The sequence below is a fragment of the Triticum aestivum genome, chromosome 5A (genome assembly GCF_018294505.1).
Source record: "Triticum aestivum cultivar Chinese Spring chromosome 5A, IWGSC CS RefSeq v2.1, whole genome shotgun sequence".
In the NCBI taxonomy this organism is placed as follows: Eukaryota; Viridiplantae; Streptophyta; class Magnoliopsida; order Poales; family Poaceae; genus Triticum; species Triticum aestivum.
In genome coordinates, this window is record NC_057806.1 from 152,425,371 (window position 1) to 152,446,130 (window position 20,760).

A 20,760-nucleotide genomic window follows, 5' to 3' on the forward strand; every position below is an offset into this window, starting at 1 on the left:
TGGAAGGCAGCATAAACTGAATGATCAATTACTCAATACAAAGTCTTTCGATTCGGTAGTCGAATAAGTTAAGTAGCAGGCAGCGTGTTCAAGGCCAAAATGTTCTAGTACTATTATTAGTATCACCACAACCCTATCTAGAATAAGTTCGCACGGCTCATCATACATGCCGTGTAAACCGATTCCGACATAAATAAAAAGGAACAAGCAGAGAGCTTGGGATAGCACCCGCGTACGCACTTGACATCGACCCTGATGGATTCCCACGATGCGGATTCTCACTTCTGCTGGCCAGCCTCGACGGGTTCCACCACCTCGGCTTCAAGCGGCTCAGGTTCAGAGCTACTAGGTGCAGCAGGCTGCTGGCTTGGCTGGGCAGGTTGGGGCTGCGACGCCCACTTGCCCGCCATAGCTGTGCTCATCATGTCATAGATCTTCCCGCTCAGGTCAGTTGGGTTATCAGGCTGCAACATCATAACATGGGCATTATTATTTTTATTTTGAGAAACGCACACCCTGCCCATAACAATAATTATGTGAAACAAAAGGCAAGGTTCAAAAGAAAACATGCAGTATGTTTCCTTGACTGTGGTATGAGATATACTCCCTCGGTTCCTAAAATAAGTCTTATATTTAGGAACGGAGGGAATAGATGACAAGGCATATGGGTGTACTCACCGTGAAACCGCTAGAAATCATTGAAGTTTCAAAGAGGATGTCGATTGCCTTTAGAGCTTCTGGGTCATCAGGGTTGATTCTGCACGCAGCCTGCGTTGCCAAGAACTAATCATTACAACGAACAGTGTATAGGGATCCTCTAATCAGAGATCTACCATTGAAGATTAGCTACCAGCATCCAACATATTTAATTCGTAGCAGAGTACAAGGGTTGCGTAGGCCTCTAGATCAACAGAGACAATGTGAAAGGAAATCATAAAAAAATGAACACTTACATTCAATCGCTTGATTATCTCATGCTCTGGATTTATTTCAAATACTTTCCTGGAACGCATGAAATCCAGAGAAGACGTATCACCTATAGACTGCGCCCTCATTAACCTGAGGAACAATATCAAGATATTAATGACAACTTTGTATAGCGAGTTAACCACTGAGGAAATAAGTGAAATAGAGCCCAACCTTTCCATATTGGCTGACCAACCAAACTTGGCTGCAACTAGAACACATGGTGATGAGCTGAGACGGTTGGATACATCAACTCGAGCAACCCTCTCACCCAAACGTTTCTTGATCCAGTCACAGGTTTGACTGTATTCCTGCTTCATTTCCTTTTCTCTTTCCTCATTCTTATCACCTAGGTTATATTTGCAGGCCACAATCAGAAACTAGGAGCACAGAACTACGATAAATGAATATTGTGCTCCCAATTCTGCAAAGCAATATGGAGCCTAAAATAGAAAAGGTGCCTGATAAAAGAGAACATTTTAGCTGACAATAGGCGACATCTAGTTCGCTTCACGCTTTGTCAATTATTAATGAGAAAGGTAAACTGATAAACCATGGCAATTAGTATATACGGTGAAGGGAGAAGTTCCTCATGCTCTGCAACTTCTATTCAAAATTCAACTCATCAAAAGATAAAAACATGCCTGGTACACGCAAACACTTAGCTGATTGTATAAAATCAATCTCTACTTGGTGACATCTAATTCACTTTACTTTTTGTGTTGAGCGGTCAATGACTAGAAGAGTTTCCTACAGTCTTTTAAATTATAAAGAAAAAAAAGAGTCTTACAAATTCTATTTTCTACAGCATATACACATTGGTAGGCCATTGGCCAGACCAAGAAGGATAATTCACTTTACATTAATATATACTAAGCTCCACAACTTCTGTTTTCAAAATTCAATTTAGTAAGCAGTAAAAGGATGTTAAGAAACTATGTTCTTATATTTACATGCATACCTAGGTCCAGGTCTTCCTTGCTAATATCCACGAAACTCTTATCCTTGTAGGAGTTCAGGTTTGTGAGAGACACTTCATCCATAGGGTCAATCAAAAGTAAAACCTACAAAATAAAGCACATAATAGTAAGGTTAAAACTGGCATAGAATAATTGACTTTTCTGGTAAGAAAAATAACTCTTCTCTCTTCTGCAATATAAGCAGACTAGAAGAATCATTCATTAGAGCAATGTCGTAATGTTTCACGGCATGATGCAAAAAATACACCTGTCCCACCAGGCATTAAGCATGTTTGTCTGAATAGCAAGTGAAAATATAAGAGGCCTCAACTCATGAAAAGCATGTTTGTTCAAATAGTGGACAAAAATATGTGACGTCTTAGCCAACTATCAAGGCAAAGTTTGACAGGAAAGATGCATCCCAGGACATGAGACCCAGAGGGAACATTTAAATAAAGACATAAACGAAGTTATCATCTACTCCCTCCGTTCCTAAATATAAACCTTTTTAGAGATTCCAATATGGACTACACACGGAGCAAAATGAGTGAATGTACACTCTAAAAAATCTCTATATACATCCATATTGGAATCTCTAAAAAGTCTTATATTTAGAAAACAATTTAGTATTTGTAGAAGCAATGGTCTATCATCGGTAGTTCAGTACATACCTCATAACCCATTTCATTGAGCTTCTCTAAGAAAGGAGCATTTTTGGCACTGCTCAAACTATCTCCAGCAATGTAATAAATGGCCTTCTGCTCTGGTTTCATACTCTCCACATATTCATCCAAGCTAATTAATTCCTCATTGCTTTGAGAAGAAAAGAAACGGAGCAAAGGAGCAATTCTCTTGTGATTTTCCTTGTCTTCCATGCAACCGAGCTTCAAAAATTTTCCATAGTTCTCCCAAAATGCTTCATAGTCCTACAGTAAGCCTTCAGATGAGAATGCAAATAGAAAGACCAAGAAACCATGCTACGAAGGAAATGAAAGCGCCTACATCTCTGTTTTCACTACAAGAAATGCCAAGTATCATATCAAAGGCCTTCCGCACCAATCTCTTTCTCATTATACGCACCTATACAAAAATAGAAACACAGGATAAATCAAAATTCGGGAGCTCAGTATTGAAATGCACAAAAAAAGTAGAAATACCCCCACAAAGAACTTACAATTCGACTCTCTTGAAGGATCTCACGAGAAACATTTAGTGGAAGGTCATTTGAGTCAACAACACCCTTCACAAAGCTCAGGTATCTTGGGAACTGGTGAGTCACAAATCTCAGTTATCAAATTGAAAAGTTAAAAGTTTTACAAAGAACCATGAAGAGACAGCCAAGCAAGTATCAAGCATACCAGTTCTCCATCGAAGTCATCTGATATGAACACCCGCTTGACATAAAGCCTGATATTTTTAGTCTTCCTATCAGTTATGTCCTCTTTCTTTGTAGCAGGCACATACAGAATTGACCTGAATTCTACTTCACCCTGCATCAAATTTGATCAAGAACAGTTTACTTGAATGTGAGTTGTGAAGATCCTTATCAGGCTAGTTCACCCTGCATCACATTACCAATCACACTACCATTTTCACGAGTTTATAATTGCCTATCGGAAGACTATGTTACAGAAATAGCAGTGCAACTATAATGTCAAATAACATCCATGTGGGTAGCTGAATTTTCGCAATTACATGCTACAAAATTATGACCTTTTTCTATATATTTTTTGGCATATCTCTTTCAACAAAGACATGGTTCATAGATGAATACTTCTGCAATGTGGTTGGTTTGCAATTGGAGTATGTAAAAAATGAAAAAATTTAAGTAGCATTTGTTGATCAACTGTGTATTATTTAGATTGCACATATTATCTAGGCAAAAGCAATTGCAGATATCATGTGATATACCAACCATGTGTTGAATTAACAAAAGCAACAGAAAGGCAAAGGAATCTACCTCTGTAGTGAAGTGTGAGGAGGCCAAGGGATCCAAATACTCGTTGAAGGTCTTCTTGTAAAATTCATTGTACTCCTCAGTTGATACCTCCTTAGGAGTCCGAAGCTGGCAACAACACAACAACGGGAATAATTTCAGGCTCTCTCAGAAGAAAAATTGGAAGTGAAAAAACGTAGTTATCATTTATCAACAAGACAAGCAGCACAATAAACAGTCCCAAAGTTCTCACCCAAATAGGTTGTGTTTCATTCGTAAGCTCCCAGTCCCAATACTTCTCCACAACGGTTTTTGTCTTTTTCTTAACCTGCTAACATCGCAATATTAGAAATTATCAACATGTAAGAATGAAGCACAATTTGGGCAACTGAATATGGCTCAAAGGAAAGCAGTGCAAAATGACTTTTTTTTACGGTTTATTACAATGTTACCTCTTTTTTGGGTTCACCATCACCTTCTGTTTTAACTTCAGCAGGATCCTCGTCAACCTCAACCTAGAAAATCAATGAATGTCTTGCATAAGCAAGGTTCCACTTTAATAACCACAGGGAGCTAGAAGTATTAGTCACCTCTTTTGTGAAGCCCTTCTCTTGCCAAGTGTAAATTGGGAAGGAAACAAACTGAGAGTAATTCTTCAGAAGTTTTTGGATCCTCTCAGGGTGAGCAAAACCCTTGTCATCACGCTGCATAGTACATATTTCAAATGGGGCGCACAGTAAAAATTTAAATTGTAAAATAAAAGCAAAGGCTTTGTTGTTGTTGTTGTAAAATAAAAGCAAACAGACCTTCAGGTAAAGTGTAAGACAAGTTCCCCTAGGAATGAGCTTCTCTGGATCTTTCTCTTCTCGAATGGTGTAGGAATTAGATTCTGCTTCTGCTTCCCAAACATATTGTTTTTCTGATTTTGGGCTCTTTGTTGACACAGCAACCTAATACACAGAGTAGCAGAAAAATACAGGAAAAGATGTTCAGCAAAAGAAAAAGAAACACTATCTCACAACCAGAGTGTTAAATACAACCATGATAACATAACACAGTACCTTGTCTGAAACAAGAAATGCTGAATAGAAACCAACACCAAATTGGCCAATCAAGTTGCTATCAACATTAGCTTCCTGGCTCTCCTGTTATACAATAAGCATAAGTCATAAATATAAAAGGATTTGGAAGATAGACAAGAGGAGAATGGGATCTGCAATTAGATCACACCTTTAATGTCTTCAGGAATTTGGCAGTTCCACTGCTTGCGATAGTTCCAAGAGAATCAACAAGTTCTTGCCTCGTCATACCAATCCCAGAATCACTGGAAAGAAAGAGCAGGTCATGATGCAAATCATTTCCCAATAAGAAAATATACAGCTGGTCACCAGCAAGTAACATGTGCTTACATAATCGTTATTATTCCATTGTCCTTGTCTGTTTGGATGCGAATGTCAAGTTCAGGGCCATCCTTAAGAAGATCAGGATCAGTGACACTCAGATAGCGCAATTTGTCAAGTGCATCACTTGCGTTGCTGCAGGTACAAGTAAGAAAAGGAAGGCGAAATTAGGCTGAGCAACTAGACTAAAGTTTTGTGGCACTCATTAAGCCCTGATTGGGACAAACAATTGCCAAAATGAAGTTAATGCAATATCATGGCGAGGAACAAGTGTCAATAAACACAACAAATAAAGAGTGAATTTGGAGATAACTACTGCTATTTTAAAAAATAACAATATATGTTCTGAATTGTTGCCCACCTGACCAGCTCCCGGAGAAACACTTCCTTGTTGCTATACAAGCTGTGCACAATCAAATCCATGAGCCTATTGACCTGCCGAGCACAAATTGTTCCCCATCATATTCGTGATACGAACATTGGTAAAGATTAGCACGAATCCATACAAAAAGAAAATCATAGGTACCTCAGCCTGATACTCGAACTTCTCGGCAGGTGGCGCGTCAGATGAATCAACTGCTGCAGCACTCGATTCATACCGTCTCCCAACAAGGGCACTCTCCCTCAGCTTGAGGGACGACAAGCTTTCAGCTCCATTAAGCTTGGGAGCCCCAAGCACAGAGAGCAACCTCTTCCCTCCAAGCCGAGAGAGACCAGGGTCTGGGTTTGTCACCTGAAATTGAGACGGCACGGCAAATATCACAAAGCCGCTAGCGTTGTAGAGTAATGCACCAATAAATCATCCGAAGAAGAAAATCACATCAGACCTAGCAATTGCACATTTCTTCTCGGAATAAAATACTATCAGCAATCGGTACACAAATGACATACTGAACAGGAAATCAGATCAACGCCAAACCTCAACTCACTCACAAACACAAATTAATACATAACCCATCAATTAATCAAAACACAGCCCCCAATTTGGGGGCAATGACTAATTCGCAACACATAATGTAAAAACACGCACCGATTCAAGCTCACCGCGAGCTCCTACTTTGCAATCAACCAAACAGGAAACAGCGGAGTACACTACGTACCATACAGTCAATCAATGTCACATACGTACCGAACGCGGCGGGGCCGAGGGGGAGAGGGAGGGGGAGGAGGAGGCGGCGGCGGCGGCGGCGGCGTCTCCGGAGACCGCGAAGGCGGCGGCGTGGCGGCGGGCGGCGGCGCCGGCGCAGAGGGATCGCCTCGAGGCCCCGAGCATCTCCGCTGCGCTCTGCTGGTTCTCCTCCCAGGCGAGGGCGAGAGATGTGGGCTGGAGGCGCGCTTGCGCAGGTGGGCTGACCGAGGAAAACGACGGTGCGAGGGTTTTGGAAGAGGGGTTGGGTAGGGTTTTGTGGGCAACCAGAGGCAGAGGGGATGAGGCGTATAAATGGGGTGCGCCTTGCGGATCAAGAAGGAGGGAGTGCGCTTCGCTGGCACCGTGGTCCCGGGCTGTCGGTGAGAGAGTGGGGAAGGGGGCTTGGGTTTGCTCGGTGGTGTTAGCGTTTTGGGAGAAGGTTCTGGAGCAGGGGCCCGGAGTAATGCCATGTGCACCGGTGTGGATAGTCTGTGTATCATACAAGGAGGTTGACATGTGGGGCCAGTGGGTGCATGGTTGTGGGTGGTCCACGACCAGGTGGGCACTTTGCTTTGCCGCGTCCGTTCTCCGTGCAGAAATTTCCAGCCTCCCGAGATGGTCCACCTGTTTCTGACCTGCTACGCCAATTAACTCTGGTCACACCGAGGAGGAATTTAGCAGTAATATCACACACTCTAATACAACTTTGTTTATGTGTTACATATTTAATAAAGAGAGAGGTGCTTGTGGTAACTAGCTAAGTTACTGGAACATTACACACTCCAAAAACAATGAGTCTATAACATAAGGCTGGTCATAGTGGGGAGTAACTTAGACTAGTAACATACATATGTTACTAGTCTATGTTACTACCTTCATAGTGGGTAGTGTCATAGGTGTGGTAACATAGTTGCCTTCATTTATTACTTTGTAGACTCATTATGCATTGGAAACCGCTATGTGATGGTAACATATTATGTTACTCTATTTGCCTCTCTCCTCATTAACTACTTGCCACATCATCATTTTTGCTTATGTGGCATCTATGTTACTACCTATGTTACTCCCACTATGACCAGCCTAATAAATACATTGTTGCATGACACTACATAGATGTTCCTACCCACTGTGAAGGTAGTAACATAGTCTAGGGAAGTGTGTAAGTTACTAGACTATGTTCTTGCCCATTGTGACCAGCCTCACAAGGCTAGGCCTACAACCAAACGCTTTCTTTTTACATCAGCCTGGCCAGGCATGAAATTTCTAGCATCGACGTCCACACCAGGCACCCGTGAAACTCCAGGCATGAGGGTGAGGACGTGAACCAAACTAGCCCTTGAACACCGTTGACAAGAGGGTTCCAGAAACGTGAATGGTTGAGATGGTTAGGTGGACAGTGGTATCCCCAATCCATCAGAGTTCAAATCCTGGTGCTCGCATTATTCCTGGATTTATTTCAGGATTTCCGGCGATGCGCTTTCAGTGGGAGGAGACGTTCCCGTCGACGACGAGGCGCCTACGGCGACTTCGTAAATCTCAAGATGATATTCCGGCTCAGTCTCTCGGAGGTGCTCATAGGGGTATGGTGTGTGTGTGTGCGTTCATAGGGATGAGTGTATGCGCGTGTATATGAGCACTTATGTCTGTACTGATGCTCAAAAAAAAGAGGGTTCTAAAAACCAGGGTTGCCATGAGGGCGGGGCTTGCATACTCCCTCCCTCGTGCTCTCAACCTTGCTCCTACAACACATTCTACATCCAACGGGCTCTTCAATTTTGTTTCCACCTTTCTTTTCTTTCGATCTCCACTACTTGGCAAACTCATGTGAAAGGGGAAAGAAGGAAATATGTATGAAGGAGAGAAGGAAATACCGGGGTGTCTAGTTTTCTTTGATTAAAGAAATATACGCGAAAAATTTGTTGGATGTAAAATGTATGGTAGAAAGCATGGAAGGGACGAGGGAGGGGGCATGCAAACTCCATCTTGTTTAGCCGTTTAATTCTTAAATAATTTGAGGCAAAAGACAGTTTTATTTTGATGTAATAAAGTTGCAGCCTACTGGTACAAACTTAGAAGTGTCATCTCAAACATAGAGCAACCAACAAGCGGTGCTACCTCCAGAACGATCGATATTAGCTTGACTATCAGTTATCATATTTTGATCACCGGCTAACTTGCTAGGAGATGCATGATCTCAGCCAGGTGTCAAAAAGCAGATCGATCGAGAGAGTCGTATGTCAAAGCAACAAATGACAGAAGCATGGGTCGAGAGAGTCGTTTTTCTTTCGATGAAAGGGTCAATCCTTCCGAATTTCTTCCCAAAGTTTAGAAGCATGCGGCCATGTGATAAGGGCGTGATACGAAACCCCAATCTCCAACCCACATATTTGAAAAATGGTGCTTGCACTGATTGGTGGCCAACGCACCCATGATTGTTTTCCAAGCCATAGCTCTTTATGTGGCACCTTGGCTTGCAGGATCAAATTCCAAAAAGGTTGATCTCCACTTGGATAAAAGCTACTTGCTTCAGGGGAAATGATGTGCATGTTCTTCCATAGCCAACTATGTGCTTTTTACCGGGAACCATACAATGAAATCCTTTTGGAGCATATACTACGTATGAATTTTTCAGCACCGCCTGAACATCAATAGAATGGAATCTTAGTTGACAAAATCAACCCTCCATGCTCCATTTTCATCTAAGAAATCAAAGCCCTGATTTATGTGGCAGCGTGCTTTCAAAGAGAATGTGCACAAGGAATGGCTTCTTGAAATCAACGAATCTCTCCATACTCTGGTCGAGCGGCCATTGTTGACCCGCCAAAGCATACCATGTTTCACCAGTTTGAATCCATGTTCAATATTGTGCCACACTACTGATGTGTTCCCCAGTAAAAATAGTATCCACCAGATTTCCAAAGAGGTAGTATTTTGCCCGAAGGAGAGCATCGACGTCCACACCAGGCACCCGTGAAACTCCAGGCATGAGGGTGAGGACGTGAACCAAACTAGCCCTTGAACACCGTTGACAAGAGGGTTCCAGAAACGTGAATGGTTGAGATGGTTAGGTGGACAGTGGTATCCCCAATCCATCAGAGTTCAAATCCTGGTGCTCGCATTATTCCTGGATTTATTTCAGGATTTCCGGCGATGCGCTTTTAGTGGGAGGAGACGTTCCCGTCGACGACGAGGCGCCTACGGCGACTTCGTAAATCTCAAGATGATATTCCGGCTCAGTCTCTCGGAGGTGCTCATAGGGGTATGGTGTGCGTGTGTGCGTTCATAGGGATGAGTGTATGCGCGTGTATATGAGCACTTATGTCTGTACTGATGCTAAAAAAAAGAGGGTTCTAAAAACCAGGGTTGCCATGAGGGAGGGGCTTGCATACTCCCTCCCTCGTGCTCTCAACCTTGCTCCTACAACACATTCTACATCCAACGGGCTCTTCAATTTTGTTTCCGCCTTTCTTTTCTTTCGATCTCCACTACTTGGCAAACTCATGCGAAAGGGGAAAGAAGGAAATATGTGTGAAGGAGAGAAGGAAATACCGGGGTGTCTAGTTTTCTTTGATTAAAGAAATATACGCGAAAAATTTGTTGGATGTAAAATGTATGGTAGAAAGCATGGAAGGGACGAGGGAGGGGGCATGCAAACTCCATCTTGTTTAGCCAGTTTAATTCTTAAAAAATTGAGGCAAAAGACAGTTTTATTTTGATGTAATAAAGTTGCAGCCTACTAGTACAAACTTAGAAGTGTCATCTCAAACATAGAGCAACCAACAAGCGGTGCTACCTCCAGAACGATCGATATTAGCTTGACTATCAGTTATCATATTTTGATCACCGGCTAACTTGCTAGGAGATGCATGATCTCAGCCAGGTGTCAAAAAGCAGATCGATCGAGAGAGTCGTATGTCAAAGCAACAAATGACAGAAGCATGGGTCGAGAGAGTCGTTTTTCTTTCGATGAAAGGGCCAATCCTTCCGAATTTCTTCCCAAAGTTTAGAAGCATGCGGCCATGTGATAAGGGCGTGATACGAAACCCCAATCTCCAACCCACATATTTGAAAAATGGTGCTTGCACTGATTGGTGGCCAACGCACCCATGATTGTTTTCCAAGCCATAGCTCTTTATGTGGCACCTTGGCTTGCAGGATCAAATTCCAAAAAGATTGATCTCCACTTGGATAAAAGCTACTTGCTTCAGGGGAAATGATGTGCATGTTCTTCCATAGCCAACTATGTGCTTTTTACCGGGAACCATACAATGAAATCCTTTTGGAGCATATACTACGTATGAATTTTTCAGCACCGCCTGAACATCAATAGAATGGAATCTTAGTTGACAAAATCAACCCTCCATGCTCCATTTTCATCTAAGAAATCAAAGCCCTGATTTATGTGGCAGCGTGCTTTCAAAGAGAATGTGCACAAGGAATGGCTTCTTGAAATCAACGAATCTCTCCATACTCTGGTCGAGCGGCCATTGTTGACCCGCCAAAGCATACCATGTTTCACCAGTTTGAATCCATGTTCAATATTGTGCCACACTACTGATGTGTTCCCCAGTAAAAATAGTATCCACCAGATTTCCAAAGAGGTAGTATTTTGCCCGAAGGAGCCTTGCCATGAGACTATTGGGATTCTCAATTAATATCCAAGCTTGCTTAGCCATGAGGGTGTTGGAAATATGCCCTAGAGGCAATAATAAAGTTATTATTATCATATTTCCTTGCTCTTAATAAATTTTTATTATCCATGCTAGAATTGTATTGACCGAAAGCTTAAACACATGTCTGGATATATAAACAGACACGGTGTCCCTGGTGAGCCTCTACTAGACTAGCTCGTTGATTAAAGATGGTTAAGGTTTCCTGACCATAGACATTACTTGTCTTTTAATAATGGGATCACATCATTAGGAGAATGATGTGATGGACAGACCCAATCGTAAGCTTAGCATCTAATCATATCACTTAGTTTAATTGCTACAACTTTCTTCATGTCAAGTATCTGCTCCTTAGACCATGAGATCATGCCACTCCCTAATACCGGAAGAATACCTTGTGCATATCAAAGTCACTTCGTAACTGGGTGATGCTACTTCTTGAGCTTGCATTGGTTTTCCCTTGAAGAGGAAAGGGTGATGCAGCAAAGTAGAGATAAGTATTTCCCTCAGTTAAGAACCAAGGTATCAATCCAGTAGGAGAAGAAAGCGCAAATCACCAATACCTGCACAAACAATCAAACATTTGCGCCCAACGCGATAAAGGGGTTGTCAATCCCTTCACGGTCACTTGCAAAGGTGAGATTTGATAGAGATGAATAAAATTAAACAAAAGATAACTAAATATTTTCGTGTTTTTTTGGTTTATAGATCTAAAAATAAAAAATTGCAAAATAATAGATCGGAAACTAATATGATTGAAAATAGACCCGGGGGCATAGGTTTCACTAGAGGTTTCTCTCTTGAAGGCAAATAATACAGTGGGTGAACAAATTACTGTTGAGCAATTGATAGAAAAGCGCAAAGTTATAACAATATCCAAGGCAATGTTTATGTAATATAGGCATCACGTCTGTGTCAAGTAGACCGACTCCTGCCTGCATCTACTACTATTACTGCACACATCGGCCGACTCCTGCCTGCATCTAGAGTATTAAGTTCATGAATAACAGAGTAACGCTTTAAGTAAGATGACATGATGTAGAGGAATAACTCAAGCAGTATGATGTAAACCCCATCTTTGTATCCTCGATGGCAACGATACAATATGTGTCTCGCTACCCATAATTTGTCACTGGGTGAGGACACCGCAAGATTGAACCCAAAGCTAAGCACTTCTCTCATTGCAAGAAAAACCAATCTAGTCGGCCAAACTAAACCGATAGTTCGAAGAGAATTACAAACATATCACATCATGCATATAAGAATTCAGAGAAGATTCAAATAATATTCATATATAATCTGACCATAAATCAACAATTCATCGGATCTCGACAAACACACCACAAAAGAAGATTGCATCGGATAGATCTCAAAGAACATTGAGGAGAACATGGTATTGAGAATCAAAGAGAGAGAAGAAGCCATCTAGCTACTAGCTATGGACCCGTAGGTCTGAGGTAAACTACTCACGCTTCATCGGAAGGGCAATGGAGTTGATGTAGATGTCCTCCGTGATCGAATCCCCCTCCGACAGGATGCCGGAAAAGGCCCCAAGATGGGATCTCACGGGAACAGAAGGTTGCGACGGTGGAAAAGTGTTTCCGTGGATGCTTCTGGTGTTTCTAGAATATATGTGAATATATAGGGCCAAGGGCTAGGTCAGAGGAATCCCGAGGGGGTGGCAAGGTAACCCCCCCTAGGGCGCGCCCTCCACCCTTGCCGCCGCCTCATGGCTCTTCTGACTTGCACTCCAAGTCTCCTGGGTGTCTTTTGGTCCAAGAAAAATCATCGCAAAAAATTTATTCTGTTTGGACTCCGTTTGATATTCCTTTTCTGCGAAGCTCAAAAACAAGGAAAAACAGAAAGTGGCACTTGGCTCTAGGTTAATAGGTTAGTCCCCAAAATAATATAGAATAGCATATTACTGTATATAAAACATCCAAAATAGATGATATAATAGCATGGGACAATAAAAATTTATAGATACGTTGGAGACGTATCAAGCATCCCCAAGCTTAATTCTTGCTCGTCCTCGAGTAGGTAAATGATAAAAATAGAAAAATTTGATGTGGAATACTACCTAACATATTTATCCATGTAATTTTCTTTATTGTGGCATGAATGTTCAGATCCATAAGATTCAAAAACAAAAGTTTAATACTGACATAAAAACAATAATACTTCAAGCATAAACAAGGCAATTATGTCTTCTCAAAATAACATGGCCAAAGAAAGTTATCCCTACAAAATCATATAGTCTCGCTATGCTCTATCTTCATCACACAAAGTATTAAATCATGCACAACCCCGATGACAAGCCAAGCAATTGTTTCATACTTTTGATGTTCTCAAACTTTTTCAACTGTATGCAATACATGAGCGTGATCCATGGACATGGCACTATAGGTCGAATAGAATATGGTGGTTGTGGAGAAGACAAAAAGGAAGGAGATAGTCTCACATCAACTAGGCGTATCAACGGGCTATGGAGATGCCCATCAATAGATATCAATATGAGTGGGTAGGGATTGCCATGCAACGGATGCACTAGAGCTATAAGTGTATGAAAACTCAAAAAGAAACTAAGTGGGTATTTATCCAACTTGCTTTCTCACGAAGACCTGGGGCAATTTGAGGAAGCCCATAATTGGAATATACAAGCCAAGTTCTATAATGAAAAATTCGCACTAGTATATGAAAGTGACAACATAGGAGATTCTCTATCATGAAGATCATGGTGCTACTTTGAAGCACAAGTGTGGAAAAAGGATAGTAACATTGCCCCTTCTCTCTTTTCTTTTTTTGTGTGGGCTTCTTTGGCCTCTTTTATTTTTTTGTAAAGTCCGAAGACTCATCCCAACTTGTGAGGGAATCATAGCTTCCATCATCCTTTCCTCACATGGGACAATGCTCTAATAATGATGATCATCACACTTTTATTTACTTACAACTCAAGAATTACAACTCGATACTTAGAACAAAATATGACTCTATATGAATGCCTCCGGCGGTGTACTGGGATGTGCAATGGCTATGGAAATACCATAATAGGTAGGTATGGTGGCTTTTTGAGGAAGGTATATGGTTGGTGCAAGGTACCGGCGAAAGTTGCATGATACTAGAAGCAATGGTGGAAGGGTGAGAGTACGTATAATCCATGGAATCAACATTAGTCATAAAGAACTCACATACTTATTGCAAAAATCTATTAGGCATCAAAACAAAGTACTACACGCATGCTCCTAGGGGGATAGATTGGTAGGAAAAGACCATCGCTCGTCGCCGACCGCCACTCATAAGGAAGACAATCAATAAATAAATCATGCTCCGACTTCATCACATAACGGTTCACCATATGTGCATGCCACGAGAATCACAAACTTTAACACAAGTATTTCTCCAATCCACAATTACTCACTAGCATGACTCTAATATCACCATCTTTATATCTCAAAACAATCATAAAGAATCAAACTTCTCCTAGTATTCAATGCACTTTATATGAAAGTTTTTATTATATCCCTCTTGGATGCCTATCATATTAGAACTAAATTCATAACCAAAGCAAATTACCATGCTGTTTAGAGATACTCTCAAAATAATATAAGTGAAGCATGAGAGTTCAACAATTTCTATAAACTAAAACCACCACCGTGCTCTAAAAAGATATAAGTGAAGCACTAGAGCAAAATTGCCTAGCTCAAAAGATATAAGTGAAGCACATAGAGTATTCTAATAAATCATGATTCATGTGTGTTTCTCTGAAAAGGTGTGTACAGCAAGGATGATTGTGGCAAACTAAAAAAGCAAAAACGCGTATCATACAAGACGCTCCAAGCAAAACATATGTCATGTGGTGAATAAAAATATAGCCTCAAGTAAAGTTACCGATAGATGAAGACGAACGAGGGGATGCCTTCCGGGGCATCCCCAAGCTTAGGCTCTTGGTTGTCCTTGAATATTACCTTGGGGTGACTTGGGCATCCCCAAGCTTAGGCTCTTGCCACTCCTTATTCCATGGTCCATAAGATCTTTACCCAAAACTTGAAAACTTCACAACACAAAACTCAATAAAAAATCTCATGAGATAAGTTACTGTTGTGAACTCATTCTTTATTTATATTGGTGTAATATGTACTATATCCCAACTTCTCCATGGTTCATACCCCCCGATACTACCCATAGATTCATCAAAATAAGCAAACAACACAAACAAAACAGAATTTGTCAAAAATAGAACAGTCTGTAGCAATCTGTAACTCTCAAATACTTATGTAACTCCAAAAATTCTGAAAAATTAGGAAAACATAGGCAATTTGTATATTGATCTTCTGCAAAAATAATCAGTATTTTATCACGCCACTGCTAAAAATCAAAATTGTTTTCCTGAGCGCAAAAGTTACTGTTTTCAGCAAGATCAAATCAACTATCACCATAAGCTATCGCAAAGGTCTTACTTGGCAAAAACACTAATTAAAACATAAAAACACATCTAACCAGAGGCTAGATGAATTATTTATTGCAAAAGGGGACCAAAAAAGCAAGAACAAAAATAAAATTGGGTTGCCTCCCAACAAGCGCTATTGTTTAACGCCCTTAGCTAGGCATAAAAACATAGATTTAGGTATTGTCATCTTTGGTGTGCAATCCATAAGTAGCTCTCATAATAGATTCATATGGCAACTTAATTTTCTTTCTAGGAAAGTGTTGCATGCCCTTCCTTAACAGAAATTGAAATCTAATGTTTCCTCTATCATATCAATATTTGCACCAATCGTTCTAAGGAAAGGTCTACCAAGAATAATAGGACATGTAGGATTGCAATCTATATCAAGAACAATGAAATCTACGGGCACATAATTCCTATTTGCAACCATAAGAACATCATTAATCCTTCCCATAGGTTTCTTAATAGTGGAATATGCAATATGCAAATTGAAAGAACAATCATCAAATTCATTGAAACCTAACACATCACATAAAGTTTTTGGAATCGTGGAAACGCGAGCACCCAAATCACACAAAGCATGGCACTCATAATCTTTGATCTTAATCTTAATAGTAGGTTCCCACTCATCATAAAGTTTTATAGGAATAGAAACTTCCAATTCAAACTTTTCTTCAAAAGATTTCATCACAACATCAACAATATGGTTAGTAAAAGCTTTATTTTGATTATAAGCATGAGGAGAATTCAACATGGATTGCAACAAGGAAATACAATCGATTAAGAACAATTATCATAATTAAATTCCTTGAAATCCAAAAGAGTGGGTTCATTGCTACTTAAAGTTTTGACCTCTCCAATCCCACTTTTATCAATTTTTGTATCAAGATCTATACACTCCAAATCATTGGGATGCCTTCTAGCTAAAGTTGACTCATCTCCAGTCCCATCTTTATCAATATTGATATTGGAAAACAAAGACTCAATAGGATTCACATCAATCACTTTAAGATCTTCATCATTATTTTTCACAAAAACTAGAAGAACATGCTTTTACAAACCAATCTCGCTTAGCACGCATCTTAGCGGTTCTTTCTTTACCACTGGTGCGCGTCGGTGCTATACAAAGGGTTTTAACCCCTTCCCATGATGGCATTTGGAACTGTCGCCAAGTGAGTGTGAGGGATAGGGGGGTCGTTCCCACACGACCCAGAAACCGTTGGGGATAGGGGGCCTTGGTGCATACAGTTGTCCCTATATATCCGTTTCCGATATCTCAAATATCCCAAAAGTTTCATCCTTGCTGCTCGTTTGTGCTCGCATTGCCATCGCAGTCGGAGTTTTGTGGTTTTACCTAAAACCAGGCAGATTCCAGGCACATGAGTTTCCCAGGCACGTACCAAACTAGCTCTGTGTTTATGATGCCTGGCACATCACAAACAGTTCATGATTATAAACTGTAATGATAGGTAGACAATCACACACATTTAGTTTTCCCGCACCGTATGTGATAGTGTCTGACATCACACATGCTTTACAAACGGCAACTGTGTGCATGGTTACACACGTTTCCCCTCCGTGAACCGTGTTGGATTATGATGTATATCGCCCACGCTGTGCTTTATTAACCGTGTGCGTCGTAATGACCTGCACACTGTAATTTCGCCCTAATTTAATTGCTACTATTTAAAATTGTACCTAATTTAAACTTGAAACTAGGCTATAGCTTTATTCATATTCATCAGGTTCAAACAACCAATGCATTATTCGATTCAAAAGTACATATGTTTAAGAATTACATGTAGCGATCCGACCTCAAACGGCCAAATCTCTGTGCATAAGTGTCATCCCTGGATCGGTAATGCTGACACACACAATACTTCGAAGGATTTATAACAGAGTAGCAATCACACACTTATTACATCGAATGTCTCCAAAAGAGAACTTATTACAATAAATACGGCTTAAGGCCATCTAAGTAAGATAACAGTGGAAGGCTTGGAAGATAAAGTGAGTCCATCAACTCCAACGGCATAGCTGAGTGCACGACAACGACCTAGCGCACCTTACTCTTTGTTTGAAAAGTCTGCAACATGGCGTGTTGCAGCCCGAAACGGGTCAGCACATGGAATATGCTAGCAAGATAACATACTAGAGCAATGAAACAAGTAAAAGCTATCACTACATGCATATATGGTTGGTGGAGGCTCTATGGTTATAATGTTTTTGCAAAAAGCTAATTTTTTCCTACACCAAAGGAATATATCTTATTTAACTATCATGGTAGTTGAAAAACATTGAGAATGGTAAAACCCCATCTCAATCCCAATTAAAAGTAATTAACATCCCAACAAATTAATTTAGGGTGATGAGATCCACATGATAATCCAAGAAGCAGATACTCAAGATGTCCATAACCGGGGACACGGCTAACCATGATTGGTTTGTACACTCTGTAGAGGTTTGCGCACTTTTCCCCATAAGACTCGATCTCCTCCGTTGGATTTCTCGCACTACAAGGTGTTTGAGAAACGGATGACCGAGACATAGTCTTTCAGAAGCATTAACTCTAACCCTGGGTAGACAGTACCAACCTACATCCCCTACATCTGCTAGCCTGCCACTAGAAGAGGTCATGCAACTTACTCCACTATGCTAGAGCCCATAATAGCTTGTGGCTGCACACGGAAGTTTCTAGCATGAATAATCTTATGATCCCTTTGAGCCTGGGCCGCGAACCAAAAAGGACAGCATTGGTATATCCCCAGGTGCCCGCAACCAATCCACCCAGATGTGTGTTTAAGTAGCCACCTTAAGTAAACCATTAATTAATAATCTCACATCTATCATGGATACACTCAAACCCAATCCACGTCTACGAGCATAGCATGGCAATATAAGCATAACATAGAAGTAACTTCCAGGGGTTTGATAATAAAAGGGCAATAGGTTCTACCTCATCAACTACTTCCAAAAACCCACATGTTAAGAGATCCTACTCATGCAATGTTTGAGGGTTGTAACTAATGCATAAAAAGGGGTAATAAAGGGGTATGATCAATGTGTTACTTGCCTTGTTGATGATCTGCAAAACCTAGTGACTCGTAGTAGCACACTGCGCACTCCGGGAATTCTATCACAAACAAACAATAGCATACATAAGCACTAAAGCAAAGATGCAAGATTAAAACTTCAAATAAGAAGATCCAAACCGAAAGTTCAACTGAAGAGGTTCGATTTGCAAAAAGAAACAATCGAATCGAAGCTACGGAACAGAAACTATGGTCAAAAGAACTTCGTAGAAAAATCTGCTTGAAAACAAATTTTAAATTTGTCAAAACCTTGTTGAAGTTGGTTAAACAGAGAGAGGGGTCCGAGGCGAAGGTTTTGGCGTTGGTTTTACTGGATTTGGACAAACGGTTAAGAAACGACGAGGGTTTGAAGTTCAGGGGCAAATCCGCGATAAAAATAATCGGGATAGGTCCCTGGCCAAAAATAAAATAGAAAGAAAAGACTAACGAACGTTCAGTGTCTAAACCTAACCGGCGAACAACGTTCGTTAAAACGGACGAACGTCCGCTAAATAAAAATAAACCGACGAAAACCGGAAAAAACGCATCTAGGGTTTACAAAAAACCCGGCGGTTTGTAGGATCTAGAAGTAGATGTGTCTAGAGGGGGGTGATTAGACACATAATGCTCAAGTTGCAATTTTTAAGCTTTTTCGGTTTAGGTGGAGTTTAGGCACAATTTCAACACACTCAATACATATCAAGCAAGCATGCAAAGAGTATATGAGCAACGGAATGTAAAGCATGCAACTTGCAGGAATGTAAAGGGAAGGGTTTGGAGAGATCAAACGCAATTGGAGACACGGATGTTTTTCCCGTGGTTCGGATAGGTGGTGCTATCCTACATCCACGTTGATGGAGACTTCAACCCACGAAGGGTAATGGTTGCGCGAGTCCACACAGGGCTCCACCCAAGGGTAACGATTGCGCGAGTCCACACAGGGCTCCACCCACGAAGGGTCCACGAAGAAGCAACCACCCACAAAGGGTCCACGAAGAAGCAACCTTGTCTATACCACCATGGCCATCGCCCACACAGGACTTGCCTCACTAGCGGTAGATCTTCACGAAGTAGGCGATCTCCTTGCCCTTACAAACTCCTTGGTTCAACTCCACAATCTTGTCGGAGGCTCCCAAGTGACACCTAGCCAATCTAGGAGACACCACTGTCCAAGAAGTAACAAATGGTGTGTAGGTAATGAACTCCTTGCTCTTGTGCTTCAAATGATAGTCTCCCCAACACTCAACTCTCTCTCATAGGATTTGGATTTGGTGGAAAGAAGATTTGAGTGGAAAGCAACTTGGGAAGGCTAGAGATCAAGATTCATATGGTAGGAATGGAATGTCTTGGTCTCAACACATGAGTAGGTGGTTCTCTCTCAGAACATATGAGTTGGAATGGTGTGTGTGTTCTGATGGCTCTCTCCTCGAATGAGAAGAAGGTGGAGGGGTATATATAGCCTCCACACAAAATCCAACCGTTACATAGTTTTCCAATCTCGGTGGGACCGAATCAATAAACTCGGTCGGACCGAAAATGTAAACCTAGTGACCGTTAGAGATTTCGGTGGGACCGACTGGATCAACTCGGTGGGACCGATGTGCTGGGGTTAGGGTAAATCCAAAACTCGGTTTGACCGATTACTCAAACTCGGTGGGACCGATTTGGGTAATAAGTGAAACTGAGATTTGGCCAAGCAAACTCGGTGGAACCGATTGCATATCTCGGTGGGGCCGAGAATATTGCAATAGGTAACAGAGAGTTTGCAGGCCCATCTCGGTGAGACCGAGATCCCATCGGTGAGACCGAACTGATTAGGGTTTGGTAGTGGCTTATGACAATTGGAACTCGGTGGCGCCGGATAGGAAAAATCGGTAGGACCGAGTTTGGCTTAGGGTTTAGGTCATATGTGGAAGTGGGAAAGTAGCTGAGGGTTTTGGAGCATATCACTAAGCACATGAAGCAAGAGGCTCATTAAGCAACACCTCATCCCTCCTTAATAGTATTGGCTTTTCCTAAAGACTCAATGTGATCTTGGATCACTAAAATGTAAAATGAGGAGTCTTGAGCTTGAAGCTTTAGCCAATCCTTTGTCCCTAGCATCTTGAAGGAGTTCCCACAGCCTTTAGTCCATGCCACTCCATTGTTGAACTTATCTGAAACATGCTAGATTGAAATGTTA

At 41.3% G+C, this 20,760-nt stretch overlaps 1 protein-coding gene across 1 annotated transcript; it reads right to left on the bottom strand.

Annotated features, from left to right (window-relative positions):
• LOC123102697 (heat shock protein 90-6, mitochondrial) lies at nt 1–6,683 on the bottom strand. The gene is made up of 20 exons (XM_044524121.1): nt 6,391–6,683; nt 5,788–5,994; nt 5,623–5,696; nt 5,271–5,396; nt 5,092–5,185; nt 4,923–5,006; nt 4,668–4,811; nt 4,452–4,565; nt 4,314–4,376; nt 4,115–4,189; nt 3,886–3,990; nt 3,284–3,415; nt 3,100–3,192; nt 2,928–3,005; nt 2,597–2,851; nt 1,928–2,030; nt 1,141–1,315; nt 954–1,059; nt 679–768; nt 1–464 (listed from the first exon to the last, which is right to left on the bottom strand). Exons 1-20 carry the CDS (start codon nt 6,532–6,534, stop codon nt 279–281), a joined length of 2,448 nt encoding a protein of 815 aa, XP_044380056.1. The 5' UTR covers nt 6,535–6,683; the 3' UTR covers nt 1–278.
• Between the last annotated feature and the right edge of the window lie 14,077 nt (nt 6,684–20,760).

Excerpts from the sequence above, each read along its gene's own strand:
- LOC123102697 (XM_044524121.1), bottom strand. The coding sequence starts at position 6,534 with ATGCTCGGGGCCTCGAGGCGATCCCTCTGCGCCGGCGCCGCCGCCCGC. Across the intron at positions 3,416-3,885 it reads CCTCACACTTCACTACAGAG|GGTGAAGTAGAATTCAGGTC; the intron begins GTAGATTCCTTT and ends AATTTGATGCAG. Across the intron at positions 2,852-2,927 it reads CTTGTAGTGAAAACAGAGAT|GACTATGAAGCATTTTGGGA; the intron begins GTAGGCGCTTTC and ends GGCTTACTGTAG.